At 42.8% G+C, this 18422-nt stretch overlaps 1 protein-coding gene across 2 annotated transcripts in view; it reads left to right on the top strand.

Moving 5' to 3' along the window:
- RETREG1 (reticulophagy regulator 1) overlaps positions 1 to 18422 on the top strand; it is a 121303-nt gene that overhangs the window by 80296 nt on the left and 22585 nt on the right. The window contains exon 1 of one of the 2 annotated variants that reach the window (XM_061189144.1): positions 3615 to 4076. The exons of the other annotated variant lie outside the window; for it this stretch is intronic. Coding sequence (XP_061045127.1) covers positions 4042 to 4076 — 35 coding nt within the window. The 5' untranslated portion in view covers positions 3615 to 4041. Of the gene's footprint in view, positions 1 to 3614; positions 4077 to 18422 lie in introns of those variants that run through there. 2 annotated transcript variants of the gene reach the window in all.

The following is an 18422-nucleotide window of genomic DNA, read 5'->3' as shown; positions in this document are numbered from 1 at the left end:
CGTCCCCTGCATCGGCAGGCAGACTCTCAACCGCTGCGCCACCAGGGAAGCCCCTAAACTAGTCACATTTTAAGTGTGCAATAGCCAGGTGCTGCTAGGGGCTACCACACTGGACAGCACCCCTCTGAAGGGGCCATACAGTTTGTAACACTGAGTGCCAATTAAAAAAAAATTAAAATGTGCCTTGTTCTTAGGAGGTGACAAAGACTCTCTCTTTGACCAAATTAGTCAGGCTCCTCTGAGCTCATTTCCAACTAGGCCCTGTCCTTGGGTATGTCCTCAGGAACCCAGTTTTAGCAAGAAATTTGTCAAGTCAGTTTATTGAGAATCCTCCGCCCTTGATATTTGATCACCCTTAATATCTAACCAAATCCCTCAGGTCTCACCATCCCCTAGGTAATAGCTGATCACCCTGGCCTGCCTTCAGCAAGAATTCTGTTAGGTCAGTTTAGCAAGGAGTTAACCTACTCCTCTTAATAATTTTCTCTCCACCAACGAACCCCACCCATTTCTTAGCCATTCATGCTAATATTGCCCTGTAACCTCCAACAGAGGGAGGGTCCCTCCTCTTGTCTCTGAAAGTTCCAGAGCCTCAGTCAACGCTGCCGTAGGAGAGATGGAAAAAACCAAAACTCTTAGGCCGATGATTGTGTGAAGAGAAAAAAGGGCATTAAGAGAAGCGGACATTTAGCTTTGAAATGGCAATTGTTTTCTTAGGCCATAATACTGTATGATTAAAACCGCAAGAGAAAATAAAAATGTTCACTTAAAGTCTACTACTAAAATTAAATGCATACAAAGTTGGAAAGAGTATGGCTATAAGAGAACTTAAACCGTGTACGTGTCTGGCCGTGTGTATGCACTTCTGCCAGAATGACTGCGTTCTACAGTCTGTTCGGCTGGAGGGATGAAAAGAGCCCTCCACTCCTGCGCCGGAGGCTGTTCCTGCCTCTGCCCCCAGCAGGTCACCTGACTTTGCTGGGCCCCCGTTTCAGCGTCTGAAAATCTTGGATGGCTTTCGTGGCCCTCAGGGTCTTTCCCACGGCTGTATTCTGTGAGTCCTTAAATTTGGGATGCCCAGTGGGTTTCCGGTCAGGGATGATGAGGGAACCTTTGGCACCCTAAACCCCCCGCCGGACCGAAGGTGTCACTGGAGCGAGGAAGCCTCCCACTGTGTCCTACACCTGCCTTTTGTTATCTGTGCCATCCTGTTTTCCCTCCTTGTCCTTGGGAATTTCAGAAGTTAACACAAACATATCTAAAGGGGAATTTATGGTCGGAGCAAGTAATTTTAAAATGCATGAAGACGTGCTTAAAGGAAGTATTTTTAAAGGAAATATTTTATGGTAGTAATGGGTAATTCATCTCTCACACCGATCAGTTAATTGTCCTTTAAAATTGAGAGGCAGGTTTCAGGGATACAGTAGTCTGGTCTGTAGTCATCAGCAGCTAAGTTCAACAACAGCAGTACTCAGATCTTCAAGAAGTAGTGTAAGAGAAGCTTAAAAGAATAAAAAAGGTAAAATTAATGGGATAGGATTGTTAGAACTGAGAATTAGATCATAGAATTAGCATTGTTGTTGGTCAAGTGAAATAGAGGTGGTAAAATATTCTCATGGATAATATTTTCAGTGTCTCAACTTTTCACTTCATTAGGCCTGGAATTTCTAACAAGACAGCACATTGCTCCAATCCTGAGAGGCTCGGGCACACCCTGATCTTCAGAACTCTGCTTATGACTGTTTTCTTTCAAGGTCAACAGTATTTGAGTTACGTGTTTGAGTATGCAGCAACTTACTCTTAGACTTTGAAGTCTAGAACTTTAGCTCTTGTGTGGAATATTAAAGAATTGTCGTGAATTGCGACAGGCATGTGCTACAAAATAGCTAACAGTGCCTCAGAGAAAGATAATATTTGTTTAGACTCTTCAATTTTCTAATGCTCCAGAAATCACTTTAACACATATAAATGTAAAGTATACATTGAATATAGAGATATTGCTAGGATTAGCTATTACTAATCCTGTGACAACGGAACACACATTTTAAAAAGAAAAGTGGAAGGGTAAGCTGGGACAAAGTGAGAGAGTGGCATGGACATATATACACTACCAAATGTAAGATCGATAGCTAGTGGGAAGCAGCTGCATAGCACAGGGAGATCAGCTCGGCGCTTTGTGACCACCTAGAGAGGTGGGATAGGGAGGGAGACTCAAGAGGGAAGAGATATGGGATATATGTATATGAATAGCTGATTCACTTTGTCATAATGCAGAAACTAACACACCATTGTAAAACAATTATACTCCAATAAAGATGTTAAAAAAAAAGTGTATTGTTTCTTTTTTTTAATGTTTTTTTTATTTTATTTTTTATTTTTAATTTTTATTGGAGTACAGTTGATTTGGAATGTTGTGTTAGTTTCAGGTGTACAGCAAAGTGAATCAGTTATACATATACATCTATCCACTCTTTTTTAGATTCTTTTCCCATGTAGGTCTTTACAGAGTATTCAGTTGAGTTCCCTGTGCTATACAGTAGGTTCTTGTTAGTTATCTATTTTATATGTAGCAGTGTGTATATGTCAATCCCAATCTCCCAATTTATCACTCCTCCCCCCCTCCTTTCTCCTTTGGTAACCATAAGTTTGTTTTCTACATCTGTGACTCTATTTCTATTTTGTAAATAAGTTCATTTGTACCATTTTTTAAGATTCCACATATAAGCAGTATCATATGACGTTTGTCTTTCTCTGTGGAATGTACTTCACTCAGTATGACAATCTCTAGGTCCATCCAAGTAGCTGCAAATGGCATTATTTTGTTCTTTTTTTATGGCTGAGTAATATTCCATTGTATATATGTACCACATCTTCTTTATCCATTCATCTGTTGATGGACATTTAAGTTGCTTCCATGTCTTGGCTATTGTAAATTGTACTGCAATGAACATTGGGGTGCATGTATCTAAGAAAAGTATATTGTTTCTTAATAATTAGATCTTGCTTACAGCCTTACTTGACTTTCCCAATCAGGAAAAAAAAAATGATTTCAAGTTTTTCTGCAAAGTTTTCAGGTTATATTCCTAAAGGGATCTCAGTAATGTTTCGTCCAGCTTTTTTGAAAGCAAAAAGTGAAGTAATTTCCGTCCTGCTATTAGAAGTTGCAGGGAATGAGGGTACCTGGTGATTGATGACTCGTGCGTAATGATGGGCCAAGCTATCAGAACATCTCAGGCCCACAGCTTGGCCACATTCCAATGTCAGGCTGGTCCCTGATGACAGAGGGAAGTCCCTCGGAAGAAACTGTGTTGCCCACAGGAACACGTGGACTCATATTTGTGTGCTTACTTCAGAGTTGAGAAATCTAGATGACCCAAAGGAAGATTTTCTTGCAAAACAATATCCCTCCAAACACCATTGTTTATTGGCATTTCCCCCCTTTTTTTTGTGAGTCAGGGATCTTTTTGCTGAGTGGCTAAGCATTTCCAGAACAAACAAGCCTCTCAGCTCTCGCGGTCCTGCCCACTTTGCTCTCCACCCTCCAGCCCCTTCTGTGAGTTGGAGATCTGATAGCCCAGGCTGAAGTTTCCAGCTCGCCGCCCTTTGGGGGTGCCTTGTCATGCCAGGAAAAAGCAGGAAATAGAAAGGGTAGGCTGGCTTAGGTGAAGTCATCCTGGTAAAGGTTAATAGCTGGGTGGTGACACCTCCTCACAGGACTGGAGCGAAAAAGCTGGGCAGCTGGGCAGCGCTTGCTCCCAGCTGCCTGTCACGGTCCTGGGAGTAAGAGGTGACCTATTTATTTTTAGAAGGGGACAGTCATAATAGCCCGGCTCCTAGCTTCATTCAAGGCAGGCCGGGGCTTTGGAAGTTTGTAAACACCTACTTTCTGAGTAGGGGAGGAGTGCTTTACTCCAAAAAGAAAAGAACTTGACTACTGGGGTTTTTCCCTCCGGATAGTCATCGTCAGCGTGGAGAAGAAACTGTCGTAGCACAGAAGTGCTGCAGCCTTCTCCACTTTGTTGTTATTTTCAAAGGGCAGAAATGCCTGAAGGTGAGGACTGTGGATCAGGCAAAAGGTAATTATGATATACATTTACTTTTTCTTGAGTCTATTTCATTTGCTGGTTATCTTTCTAAAAAATACTGTGACTAATTTAAAAGGTAGTTGAAATTAGAATTTAAAAAGGAGTGCAATCCCTTAATTCCAGGAAATAGAATTCTCTTTAGCATGAAGAGAGAGACATAAAATTAACTGAATATACCTGTAGAAACATATGCCAATAAGTGTTTTTCTTGAGTGAGGAAGTGACGGCCCCGAAATTATCAAAAAGTACTTCTTCCTACACCCTGTAAAGTCTTCTTGAGTTTTTTGATGTTTGATTTTTAACTTCAGATGGTAGTTGTTAGAAATCTAAGCTAGTAAACATTTTGTAAATTGCTTGCATTTTAAAGACTTGAACATTTCTAAAGGTTAATAGTTAGACCAATATACCCGTTCTGGTATTACAATACTTTTTTTTACCATAGATCTTATCTTTGAAAATATGATCATTGGGCCCCCATATGCAGTACATTAACTGTATTAATGTTTTATTAATATCTGGCTCTAAGAAAGGGGGATAGAGACGGGAAAGGAAGCAGGCAGTTATTTCTATTAATATGAGCACAACTTGTGTCCATATTGGACGTTTCCATTTCTAGCCCCATTGCTGTGTTAACAAAATTTATATAAATTGGTGTCACTTGAATTCTAATTAGGGTCATTGAAATTCAGATATGAAGATGTAGAAAGAAAGTTGTTTAAAAAAAAGACAAGAGGTTATTGCCAATTTTATTGTCAAAGAAAGTGGAAACTGGTAACTCTCTAGGAACAGGAATACCACAATTTTTTTTGTCCTTGTATAAGCATTCCTTTTCAGCCATAGTTGTATGGTGTGTTTGTGTGTGTGTGTGTGTGTGTGTGTGTTGACTATAATCAGTTGTAATCATGTCCTTAAAAGCTACTTTTCTCTTTAGTTTTCTAGTTTTCATTTTCTTCCAAATTCCTTCCCCGTCCATCAAAGGGGATGGTTAAGTTCACATTTAATTGAATAATGAAAGAACTTTCTATATAAAATGAGACATTAAATCAAGTTCTTGAAGATGACATTCACACAAGTGCCTAGATTTAGGACATGGACTAATTAAATAGTTGAGGAAACACTTTCAGAGAATTTTAGATGTCAGTCTTGGTTTGAGATGATGGGTGATCTACCAGTATTGTACGTATCCCCCTTATGACATTTGAACATTTCTGAAAGCAGGACTTTCTCTTTTTCACTTTACATCATGGCATTCCCACCAGCTCTCTGCATAGAATGTTGCACAGAATAGGCGCTTTTATAAATACTTGTGAATGGAATGTATTTATAAACCATTTTTAACACCTGCAGTAAATATCTAGGGGGCCTGATCATTTTAGAGACTGAAGGGAGAGACTTCGCAGAAATGTAATAAGGGTTGCCTTAATGAAATGGAACATTCCCACAATTAAATTAAATCATAATTAATTGTGGGTAATTATAGATATTTTGAACAAGTAGTTTATGATGTAAACTAAACAAACAAAAGTTTTTTTCTAAGAATGTTTTACCGGTTACAAGATAAACAGACAAGAAGGAGAATAAATAAATAAATAAATAAATACACACACACACACACACACACACACACACACACACACACACAATATACACATATCTAATAATAATTATTATTACCAAAGACTAATAACTTGCTGAAAGTGGGAAATGCCCTCTCACTCCTTTGAAGTAGGCTACCCCTGCCTCACCTTTTTTATTCTGATGAGATAACTCCCAGCTCTCAACAGTTGGTAGTTTTCTATGGAATATACTTTGCTCCATACATTTGTTTGTTTTTTTCAATATCTGTGCAGAAAGTTAGAAAGGGAACCCCAGACAGGGGGAACATTTAGAGCCAGGCTAAAAGTAAAATATTAAATTTGAGAGGGAATTTTACTCTTGCTAAATTTGAGATGATTCCATGCCATTGGACACGTCCTTTGGGGCCACATCTAAAAGAGAAATAACTATTATTATAAGTCTCGAATCTGCTGGCCAAACGTGTTTTTCAAGCTTGATTGCAGCCGGTTCTGGGTGAGTCCCACATTCAGGCTTCTTCCTGTTACTTTAGTCCCATTTTGGAATTTGCTGAATCAAATTGCTCTGTAACGGGCAGTGAGCGAAATCTGAACTTAATCAGTGGAAAGCAAATGACGGGAGGCTTCGATAGGGTATCCGGGTGCGTGCCTGGGGCACCTCACGGGCTGGCTGCTTCGTGTGCTGTGGTCCAGTGGCCCCGACGCACCATTGTATATTCACCAAGTGGACGAACGTGAAGACAGCTGCCTGGGGGGCGAGGGGAGGCGGAGGAGAGACCCTCCTCCTTGCTGTTTATCTCGTTGCCAGTAATAAACGCTCTTGGTAAGAACCTCCAAAGACTACGTGCCAGTGTCATGGTCAGGAGGTGAGGGGAGAGGGTGTGAGAGAATGCCATTCTGACGCCGGGTAAGGAAGGCAGAAAGCCAAGCAGGAAGCATCGGGTGCCAAATAAGAAGGAAGAAAGTAGGGGCCGCAACCGGGGAGGCAGACAGGATCAAGAAATACGGGGAGAATCATCCCCTGGCCAGGGACCTGGCTCCCTTGGTTTCTCATCCCGCCTCCCACCTCATTTTGGACCCCACCTTGGATGCAGCAGGTGGGCCCTGGGATGTCTTCAGTAGCCCGATTTGCAGTGGCGGGGGGATGGGGACAGGTGAAACATCGTCTGGTCCAGCTGCCTTGAAGCGGGTGGATCCCAGGCTACCCGGACTTAGGAGACTATTACCCAAGGACAGCGTGCAGTTTTAGCATTTAAGAAGCAAAATGTTGGCTGCTAATGCAGGGCTCTCTGAAGCTTGTTATTTGACGTCTCATATAACATAGTAAAGATGCAAAAGTTTGAAAAAGGCCACTGAGCCTCTAAAACTAACTCTGTGACAGCAGTCTCGGCTGCTCTGCCCTGCCCTGGAGTGGAGAGGTTGCCCTATATTTGGGCTCTGGATATACGAAGGGCTATTGTATTTAAAAAAACCAAAGCTCTTTAAAAGCACACTGGCCTCTGTAGTATTTGGAAATGGCATTAGCAATCGCACTGAATTATATTCTTGGAAGGTTGAAAAGAAATTGATTTAAATGTATTCTTTAATCCAGATGTTTTAATGATTCAGGTTGGCCTGATTATAGGCTTAATTTCACCTTGTGGATGAAGCCTATGCTTTGATAATACTATTTCTTTCATATATAAAGTGAGGCTAAGAAAAGCCTCACAGAGAAGTCTGACCAGCATGCCCCAGCTCAGGCTTTGTGCGTCTGGACGTTCGGTCGAGATGGGTTCCCACAAACAAGCGTATTTCAGCTTTCATAGGCCTGCACAAGTCCTTGTGCCGTTGGTTTTGAAATAGGTACAGAGAGGTGAAGTGAATAAATAAGCCTGTGCAGACAGACAAGTGTATCGTTACATGGTGGCGACGCACGAGGTGGGCTCGACACCCAGCAAGGTCAGTGTGGTCAGCACACAAGGAGAAGGGACAGGCTGGCTGGAGGTGAGTGGGGGAGGTGTATGGGGACCCCTCATTGGGCCTTGTAGGCAGTGGTGTGTTGGTAAATGTCTAGCAACCAGCTCTCTGCTCTTTGGCATTCGTTGATTTCTGTGGTGTAAATACATCACTGTGGTCAATTTCAGGCCACCCACATGAGGTCAGTGAAAGCGGGGTTCAGACGATATGGGAAAAACTGGTTCTTGCAAAGCCACAGGGGTCAGCCCCAGAACCCAAGTGATGTGGACTGGTGCAAGAGTTTGTGTTTAATTCTAAGTGTGCTCCATCTTCTTTGTTTATATATCCCTAAGGCATACGAGACATTCGGGAAAGGTTTGTCGAAGGAATGAATGATTTATTTTTCTTCCACCCTCTAATGTGGTCGTGGAAAAATCTGTCTCAGGCATAGACAATGTTTACCGCTTTTGAAATCCTACTTTGACCCAGATGGGCTAATATTTGAAGTTGATTAAGAGCATGGAGAATAACGCAATCTATCCTTGTTGCAAGAGAGTGTGTTTAGTGTGAGATATCTTAAACACCAGTTAACGAGCAACGTGCTTCCTCAACCCTTGTGGCTCCCCAGCAAGCTTCTGGTAATCAAGCCCTGTTAAAGCTCATTTCTATTTTATCAACACAGGATGACTAATTCTTTGCCATCCCTAAAATGTGAGGAAGGCGTCTTTGCTTTCCAAAGCCAAAGGAGGGCTGTAGCTGCTGTGTGGTGGGCCACGGAGAGGTCTGTCCCAGGGCTGCCAAGAGAAGCTGTCCCTGACAGAGGGACAGCCCACTCATGCAGGCTGCCCTACTCCCAGCCTTTCGTCTCTTCATGGGCAAATCCATGTCTGGATCCACTTGATGTCTCCTCACTATGGAAATCTGAGTCCCACAGAAGGTATGTGAGGGCACAGGCTTGCTTACCTGAGGGTCAAATCTCATACACAGTGGTGTTTTCCCACTAAAAGGTGTTATGACTGTCCATTGGGGGAAACAAAAATAGTGTAGAGAAAAATGAATATAAAGAAGAAAGGATCAAAATAAATAAAATAAAATTCAAGGAAATAAAAAAAGAAGAAGACAGGATCAATTGTAATCTTACTACCCTAAAAAAAGGATTATTATGTCTTGTCTTCTAGTACTTCTTTGGACAAATTTTCTTGGCAATGTTACAATAATTATATATGATACATACAATTTTGTATGCTACTTTTTCATCTCATAAGCATTTCCCAATGGCATTAAACATTTGGGGAGCATTTTTATTTTATTTTATTTTGTTTTATTTTATTTTATTTTACTTTACTTTTTAATTTAATTTTATTTTATTTTATTCTGGCCACACCCTGTGGCATGTGGGATCTTAGTTTCCCAGCCAGGGATCAAACTCACGCCCCCTGCATTGGAAGCATGGAGTCCTAGCCACTGGACCGCCAGGGAAGTCCCCTGGGGAGCATTTTTAATGCCTACAAAATATGCTATCCTTTGGATTTTTCCACCTATATTAATATTACTCTATTATTCCAGATTGTTTTGCCACTTTAATTTTTCTCATTAGGGGAATCATTGCATCAAAGGGTATGAAGTATGAGCTGGCAGTTTCCTAAGGCCTGGGTCCAGAAACTGGCCAAGCATCATTTCTACCATGTCCTGTTGGTCAAGCAGCGAAAGAATACAGATTTGAGGGGAGAGGACATGAACGCCTTTTTTCCTGAAGAACGTCAATGAATTTTGGGGCTTTATTTTAAAACTACTAGGGAGGGGGGCTTCCCTGGTGGCACAGTGGTTGAGAATCCACCTGCCAATGCAGGGGACACAGGTTTGAGCCCTGGTCCGGGAAGATCCCACATGCCGCAGAGCAACTAAGCCCTGTGCCACAACTGCTGAGCCTGTGCTCTAGAGCCCGCAAGCCACAACTACTGAAGCCCACGCACCACACCTACCGAAGCCCACGCGCCTAGAGCCCGTGCTCCGCAACAAGAGAAGCCACCGCAATGAGAAGCCCGCATGCAGCAGTGAAGACCCAACGCAGACAACGATAAATTAATTAAAAAATAAATAAGTAAAACTACTAGAGAGAGAAAAAAATGTTTACTATTTGTTTTTATAAAATTTTATCACTTATTGTTTGGAAGGATATTGATGGTAAAACTTACCATCTGGCTCCTTCTCCTGTTTTTAAAAAAACTTGCAGACCAGTGACATCTCTTCCTAACAGAGGAATGCCCCAGTGGTCTTGATCAATATACTTATTTATATAGAATAACTTCCTAGTTAGTTGAAGCTCACGTCTTTAGGCATAAACACCTAACTATTTTAACTATTCTGTAGAGTGACTGCAGACGTGGTCTGTGGAATGTTGCAAAGCTGTTTCCAATCCTGGCTGCAAATCCCAACCTCACCATTGACTAGCTGGGTGGCCTCTCTGAATTTCATTTTGTTATCAATAAAATGGGGATAATAATACTTCCTTTATAGGTCTGTCCTATAGATTAAATATGGTAATCCACATTAAATATTTAGCTTAGTGAATGGCTCATAGTAAGTCCTCAAAAAATAGTTAATAATAATAATACTTACATAAGTTATATACTTCCTTAGCAGCACAGAATACATGATAATACAGAGGATATTCAGTATGTGCAGTCCATCCACTCTCTAGATGGGGGGCTCAACCACGGGTGTGTACAGCGTTGGTGCATTCCTGGTTGGTTTGGTCTAGATGGCCTGTTTGGATAGGGCCACAAGGGGTGTGTGTTTGGTTCACATTGTTTTGATCCCTCCTGGAACTGATTTAACCCAAGTGAGCATGGGTGTCATGCCAGTGACGTGTGTTGAGTCAAAGTATTTACCCCTTCTCTGGGGAGCAAGGATGTCTGCCCAGTGCCTCCGACAGTGAGCTGAGTACCCACAGGAGGGAGTTCACGGCACATGTTGTCTCTTGTCTAATTGGTTTGTTTTAATCTTATGGGCACCGTGAATCTTCTAAATGATCATATTTCTATCTCTGATTTAGCCATTTGGAGGTAAAATTACAGCTCCCTTCTAGATAGTATATGGGACCCTCTGGATGCACTTCTGTATGCTCTTCTTCCCCTGGGCTTTCCTATTTTCTCTCCCATCAGGCCTTTTAGCCTCGTTGCTTTGTAGGGCCACCACCCCCGTGGTGGCAGGGGATGTGTACAGGGCATCCAGCTGAGAGAGCCAGTGGGGGATTGACGTCCATCCCAGGCTCTACCCCCAAGCCCTGTGCCCTCGTGAGGGGCTGCATCTCCTGGACAAGGTGCACCGTTTTGCACAAATACATCCTGTGGCTAATAGGCTCTGCTCCCCGAGGTGTTTATTTTATCCCCGTTATCTATGTACTTTTATAAGCGACGACCTCAAGCCCTTTCTGCCCCAGAGTGAGATAAAGTGATTACCAAGAGGATAGCCGCGGCCGCAGGCAAATCCAATATATACATCTGTATGAAGAAACAGAAAATGAGGTGTCCCGCTCACCTAGTTTTAAACTTAAGACAAGGGAACAAAAAGCGATTCAGTTCTAGAGAAGGTCAGTTATAGGTTGGAGTTAAGGTGAAAGAAATTCAACGCCTCCATTTTGTGTTTGAGAAAATGGGGCATCAGCTTGCAGTATTTAAAGAAAGGTTGCTTTGAAAATCAGAAATTTTCTTCAGTAATCACACTTCTCTTTCAACTAAAGTCATGGGATTTCAGTTGGTTTCTGGGGCTGGTTGGCCACGTGGCAACTTAGTAAGAATGTATAATAAGAACCAGCCCAAAGTCAGAGGAAAGACCTTCAGGCAGAAGTGAGTTAAAACTCTGTTTATGTTTCTTCAGCCGTTCTTGTGAAACCGCCAGTGAACTCTGAATAGGAAGATAGACACGAGCTCCTGGGGGAGTCCTGGCTTCTGGCTCTTTGGCCAGAGTAACCTCATCTCATCCAGTGTTTTGCGAGTGAGATGATCAGGCAGGACGTTTCTACCTGAACTTTTTCTGATTTCTCTCTCATCCTCTCCTGCATCCGTTCTCTCTCTTATATCTTTCCCCTGGTGCCTTCACACCAGGAACTGCTTTCTCACCCGTGGTACCCGCCACCTCTGGATCCCACATTGGCAAAGGCGAGGGGATAAACCTGGATGTAGCAACACATGGCAATGCATCCGGGTCACAAAGTGTCCTGATGCAGACTTTGGGACACAGTGGGGTAGCGAGTGTCCTGGCTGTTCCTGGGAGACGCACACAAGCTCAGTGCTCAAGAGGACAGATGTGTTACACTTGGGAGGAGACTCCCGTGAGCCTTCCAGGCCAGAACACACTGCCCACTACCCACCCCCCCGCCAACAGCCTCATTTTTGCAGGATCAGCCTGCCCTGGGCGTTGATTGTCACCCACTGGGACAGTGCCACCGAGGGCTATTAAAGGTGTTGCTCTGTGGCTTCAGCAGCATCTGGGGAGGGATCACCAGACGGCAGAGTCTTCCTCTTGGAGGGGGGCTGCAGTAGTGAGTGCCTGATAGGGAAAGAGGTGAGGGCGAGGTCGGACCCGCAGATGCCTCGTCACCCCCGTAACTGTGATTTGTGACGGGTTGCTCTGTTTCCAGGGTGGAGGCTGGTCCTCCGGAGCCGGGCAGATGCCCACTTGTGGTAGTACTTAAGAGGTGTCACATAGTAATTACCAGCGTGACGCAGCCTCTTTGCTAGCTGTAAACAGAAGCAGCAGCTGTGCACCAGTGTTATCCTGTGACTCAGGCAGTGACATCTCCTGGTGGGGTTTGAGTTGAACTCTAAGCCAGTGTTTTATTTTTGAAAGGAAAACAAGCCCATCTATCAGGGGAGCATCTTCACATTATGCCTATAGAAATTATACCTATAAACTTCATCTTCAGACAAGATGAGGGGATTACAAATGTGTTTCTGTATTTTTGGAAATTACTAGTGTCTACTACTGAGAGTATTCTATGCAGGGCTCACTAATTATGTGTCATACGTATGTTTAAACGTGGCTCTCTTCTCTAAGAAATTAACTCAGTGTTTCTGGAGTAGCTTGTAACGTAAGTGGTGGATAACCTTCCTTCCAAAGTAATTAAACTGAATGTGAATTCTAAATAGTCATAATTTCCCCATTTTGTAATACTTTAAAAACTTCCTTTTAGAAGCGTATTTGTTTGTATGAAGGAAGACTTCGAGACGTAGATTTCGTAATAAACACATCAATAGATTATAAACCTAGAATTAATCGACTTGCTTGCTGAAACAAGAAGAGATTTGCTCAGTAAACTAAGATACGACAAATGTTGGCAGCGACGATAAAGGAAGTAATTGATAATCCCTTTTTTGGGCACAGCAGAGGGGAAAATGGGAGACGGTTTGTTCCATAAGGTAAGTGTTGAAGGTTTGATGACAGATGACTTCTTTCTTTCATGCCAACTCCTATAAACTGGAAGTGGTGCCTGGAGCTCTCATAGGGTTGTGAGGCCTCTTCAGGAAGGTTCTGGAAGGAGTGTGATGGTCTGCCATACCTGGGGAGGGTGGTTATGTGGGTGAAGCCCACTGTACCAGGGTAAGAAGTCGGGGTGGGAGGTGGAACGGGTGGGGTATAATCTTTGTTTATTTAGATAAACTTTGAAAGACCCTAAAAGTTTTCAGTGACATTAATGGCACCTTGACTTTTCCCCCTCCATTAGATACCAATGTTCTGAAGCTTGAGACCTTAGCAACTCTACCCAGGAAAAATCTGAAAGGTAGATGCCTTTTGCTAAAACCTGGATAAACTTTTAGGGCAAGGACTATTTTAAGATCAGAGGACACCTTTCTCATTCTAATACTTGACAAGTCAAATCTGGCATACAACAGCTTCACCAGCAGTGTGACAGGAAATTGTGTGCTTATGTCTCATGTGTTACTGGCAAAAGGACTATTTTTCTAACCACAGGCTTGGGAGGCTGGTGGGTTGGAGCTGGAAAGACCTGGGTTCAAATCTGGGTTTTCTTGGTCGTGTCTGCTTTCTCATCTGAAAACGGGAGCATTTTATCCACCTTGTCTGATTGTTGTGAGGATTAGAGAGAATATTATAAAGCTCCGAATGTAGTTCCTGGCCCTTGGTACATGCACAATAAGTGAAAGGTGTCTTTAGACTAAAAGCTCTTTGAATGGTTCCCGGTTGGCTTGCTGGGCTAATCAGTGATCCCCGTCACCGCTGTATAACCATATGGCCAAAGCCCATGACACCCTGAACCAGCAGATCAATGCAGCCCAGAGGCCAAATCCACCCCACAGCCCGTTTTTATAAATCAAATTTTGTGGGAACACATCACGCTCTTCCATTGGCACGTGGTCTGTGGCTGCCCTCACGCTGTAATGGCAGAGTTGACTACACGGACTGTATGGCCAGCAGAGCGCAAAATATTTGCCCTCCGGCCCTTTAGAGAACACGTTTGTCTCCCCGACTCTAGTGTAGAACCGCTTCCGGCATTTGAGTCGTGTGCTTACTGAGTCAGAGCGTTCATTCTCAAATCTCTTAAGGCCCATTGTCATCGCTACTGTAATTGCATAATTTTAATTATAAATTATGTAAACTGATGAAATAAGAGAGCAAAAGGAGGATTGTTGTGGGAGCGTCTACTGGTTGTTCCCAAATACTCGACTTCCTTTCCTTCGATAGTAGAATCTCAAGTTTCAGCCCGATGATGGCCACCAGCAATTGAATTACATTTCCTAGGTTCCCTTGCAGCCAGGTATGGCCGTGTGACTACATTCCAGCCAGTGGGAGGTGGGTGAAAGCTTTGCATGCAACTTGCAGGCCATGACTTCAAAGGGAGAGGGAGTGCCCTCTGCTTCCTTTTCCCCCCCCCCTGCTGGCTGCAGTGGTCCATGGGATGACTGTGTGATTTGAGAATATGGAGCATCAAGATGGAAAGAGCCTGGGTCTTCAACACTATAGAGATCCTGTGTCAGCCCTGAACCACTATGCTCTGCTGTCCATGAGGGAGAAATGAAGTGCTCTCTTGTTTAAACCCATCACTTAGACCTTTGATACAACAGGCAAACTTATATCTTAATACATACAGTTGTTTATCCCTAAGAAAACTGTTGAATGTATTAGGAAGAATCAGTAAGGGCCAGTTGCTGATAAATAATGCTTTTTGAAAAAAGTGAACAAACAGCTAAAAAGGTTGGTGGGGGATAGGCATAAAAATTGAGAATGATCCTTTACGTGGGTTGTTTGATTCGTCATTAAATTCTTGCTCCTCTTTAAATAAATGAAACTAGAAATCATGAGTAATTCATGGGGATGTGTTTTATGCCAGAACGCCAATCTTTGTTGCAAGCCCTAACTCAGCTGGAACTTTTATAACTCCCGCAGCACGTATTCATAAGTTAATATTTATTGGATTGAGTTGACTGCCCCAAGGGTGTACTGCTTGGTTTCTTAGTCTCCAGTCAGCATTCAAGTTCTACCCTGAGTCTAAGAATATTCATGCCAATTACTCATTAATATGGTTGAGAATTAATCCCCTACACCAGCCCAGATAAGGGAATAGGAAAGTTATCGAATACTGAAAAAGCAGCTTAAAAGTGACCACTGTTTGCAACGGATAAAGATAGACTGTGATAGCTCTTTTAAACCCCATGATGAAAATCTAAGAAAGGAAGTTTAATGACTCTCAGGTAATTAGGCCCTGACAGTTAGGAGCGCCCACTGTTTCTGGTAAATTTGCCTTTACCTTCTAACCCCCATCTCTTTGGTCTCCTGCTTCGGGTTTCCAATGAAATCATAGGTCCCTGCTTTGACCAAACACAGAATTTCAGGGGTCCAGCTGACTGAGCCTGCAGAGGGCAGGCCAGCTGGGCATCTGCTCTGGCCTTGCAGTCCCCAGGGCCTGGAAATCAGCAACCCATTGTAAAGGAAAGATGAAATTCCTTATATGGCTTTAAGTTTCTCTATTACAGGACCACAGATATTGACGTTTTACATCTTTAATACCCTCACAGCCTCAGAAAATGGAAGCAGATTGGGCCTTCTCAGCTTATGAGGAGGTCTGTTTGCTGGGAACCTCTTTCGGCCTGAGATCTGACACTTCGACATCAGTACTTGAAGGGTCACTGATAGCTACTGGCTGAGATTCTCTTTCCCATCAATACCACCAGGGATGTGTTAAGGGATATTGCCAGCTTTAAGTATTCCTCTCTCAAGTTAGTATCAATTTCTAAATCAACTCTTTATAGGAGAAGATAAATGTTTATTTCATAAAAGTAGAGGACATACTTGGAGTTTTCCTAAATTCAGCCTTTTAGGTAAACGTGAGTGGATTATAAAATCCTTGCGCAGAAGGCATCATTGATTATCGAATCCAGCAGCACTCAACCCGGGGCCCATGGACCCTCTGAATTCCCGAGGTATTTTGAAGGAGGCCATTATCCAAAAACAGTTAATATCCGATCTGGTCCAGCTCCTTATTTTATAGACTTGAGAAACCCGAATTCCTCCTGTGGACTAGTCAGAACAGCCTCCCAGGGGCTCCTGTGGCTGCCGTGCCACTGATCTGTGGCATTCTTTAGCATAATTTGTTAAAAGAACATTAATTTCATTTCCTCTTATGATTCCAAAGAGTCAATTCAGAACAGAATTCAGAGTTGGTTCATTCCCTGGCCTCTCGGACTATATATTCAAAGTGAACTTAATTTTTAAGTGAACTTAATCATATTCTTAGCGTCTGGGGTATCTAGTGGCTGTGGTATGTACGGGGATCACTCAAATCATGTTGGCACTGGATAGTTTTGTTAAAGATTACATAGATTAGGAGGTATGGGCTTCGTAAGAGAAACAAAGGCAGATATCTGTCTTTAAAAACAATTACCTTTTCTAGAACCCAACATTTTGATGAGCCATTTTTTCCATTTCTTGAAAATGCATTGGGGTAGCATGAGCTAGGGGAAAAAAAAGCAAGAAGAATATACATAATAAATTAAGTTCTGGTCAAAATACAATTCTAAACATAGAACATCTTTCAAGACAATGATTAAAAGATATCTTTCTCTGTCTTTCAGTGCATGTTGTTTAAAATAGTCATTGTGTTGTTTAATTATAGGTGCTTTCCTTTGACCGTTTGGTTCCATTGGTTCCCTTTTGGCTGTGGTCAGTTCCCTGAAGACTCATTACCTTTGTGGCTCTCACCTAGGATGATGAACTCACAAGGAGCTCAGGATGAAATATTTAGCACCACTTAACTGATCAATTTAACTGGGTGGAGACAACCCTTGGAATGTCCAGGCCCAGTTAAATGCCATTTCACAGTAGTTTTGTCCTTGTGGTTCTGGATGGTTCTCACACGGGAAAAGTATTGGTTTGGCCAAAAGGTTCGTTCGGGTTTTTCCATACCATCTTATGGAAAAACCTGAACGAACTTTTGGCCAACCAAATAAATGATTAAGGTTGATCAAAGAGCTATTTGATCTTACTATATAGGCTCTTATCAAGTGTGTTTCATGTTAGTAAATTATAGTGTTGGGGAGGAAGATATTTTCCTCTACCCTTCTAGGTTCTTCTGGCTGGTGTAAGAATTAAATTGACACGAGACAGATTAACAGGAGAAAAACAAAAGTTTAATAACGTGTACACATGGGAGAGACCTAGGAGAACAGAGTAACTCTCCAGAATGGCCAAGACCCTCACCTGAACTACCATCTTCAGCTAAAGACAAAAGAGGTGTTGAGGGTAGTGGTTTGGAACTTCAAAGGCTAGGAAGGCAATTGACATGGAGATAGAAAAGCAAATGTTTGGTAAGTAAAGGTTTGCTGGGCCAGGAAGAGACAATGGGACACAGAGTGGGCTCTGATCTCTAGGGCCTGCTGAGTTTCCCTCACCACACTCAGCCCATATTCTTCGCAGATGTCTCTGCTGCTAGCTTGCTTCCTGCAACAAGCCCTCTATCTGTTGGTACATTATTTTAGGCAGTCAGGGGGAAGGTCAAAGTTTCTTCCTGAGTTTTTTTGGGCCTTGATTGTTTTCACCTCGAAATAATATGCATGCCAAAGAGACAACTTGGGGTGGCAAATTTTGCATCCCTACAATAGAGTACAAGCAGAACATGGGATAATAATACATTCTATATGTGTATAAAAACAAGAAGGCATTTAACATTTTACCGACTAGCCAATCCAGTCAACAGTGACGTAGAGGGAGAGGAGAAAGGGGTATGGATGTAACCGTGTGCCCCGGAGAGAGCTGCGGGGGTTGTGAACACACGGGCACTTGCCTAGGAGATCTGATTCAGTTGTCGGCGGCTTCCTGGAAATGGCTAGAAGATTGGGCAAGCAGATGATCTCCAATACGCCGGCTTGGCAGTTTACACACGTAGAAAGCGCGTGTGGCAGCCGTTAGATTCTCCTGAACACCACGGACAGGAACTTGGACTCTGGGGGCAGGTGTGAGTGTCTGCAAAAATGAAGGAGGATGGGGGAGATGGCAGGCATCTCTCTCACGGGCGTAAGGTTCGGCCTAGATCATTCCAGTCTCGTTTACTTGCACTGAACTTCACTGCACAAGGGAATACGAATTTTTAAGAATAAGTTTTCCTGAGCGAATTTATAATATGAATGGAAATGAAATGTCAGAGGAACTCTTTAAGTAAGTGTTTGCAGGAACCCCCTCAGTCTTCAGGTATAAAATGCACAATGACGGTTATCAAGGTGGTGAGAAGTGCACTGAAGGCAACTCCTTTTTAGTTAATTATCAGCCAGATTTTTATTGCTGTTCTATGTGTATGAGAAAGTGGGGGAAATGCAAT

The sequence above is a fragment of the Eubalaena glacialis genome, chromosome 4, assembly GCF_028564815.1.
Source record: "Eubalaena glacialis isolate mEubGla1 chromosome 4, mEubGla1.1.hap2.+ XY, whole genome shotgun sequence".
NCBI lineage: Eukaryota > Metazoa > Chordata > Mammalia > Artiodactyla > Balaenidae > Eubalaena > Eubalaena glacialis.
This window is presented reverse-complemented; position numbering and strand designations above follow the sequence as displayed.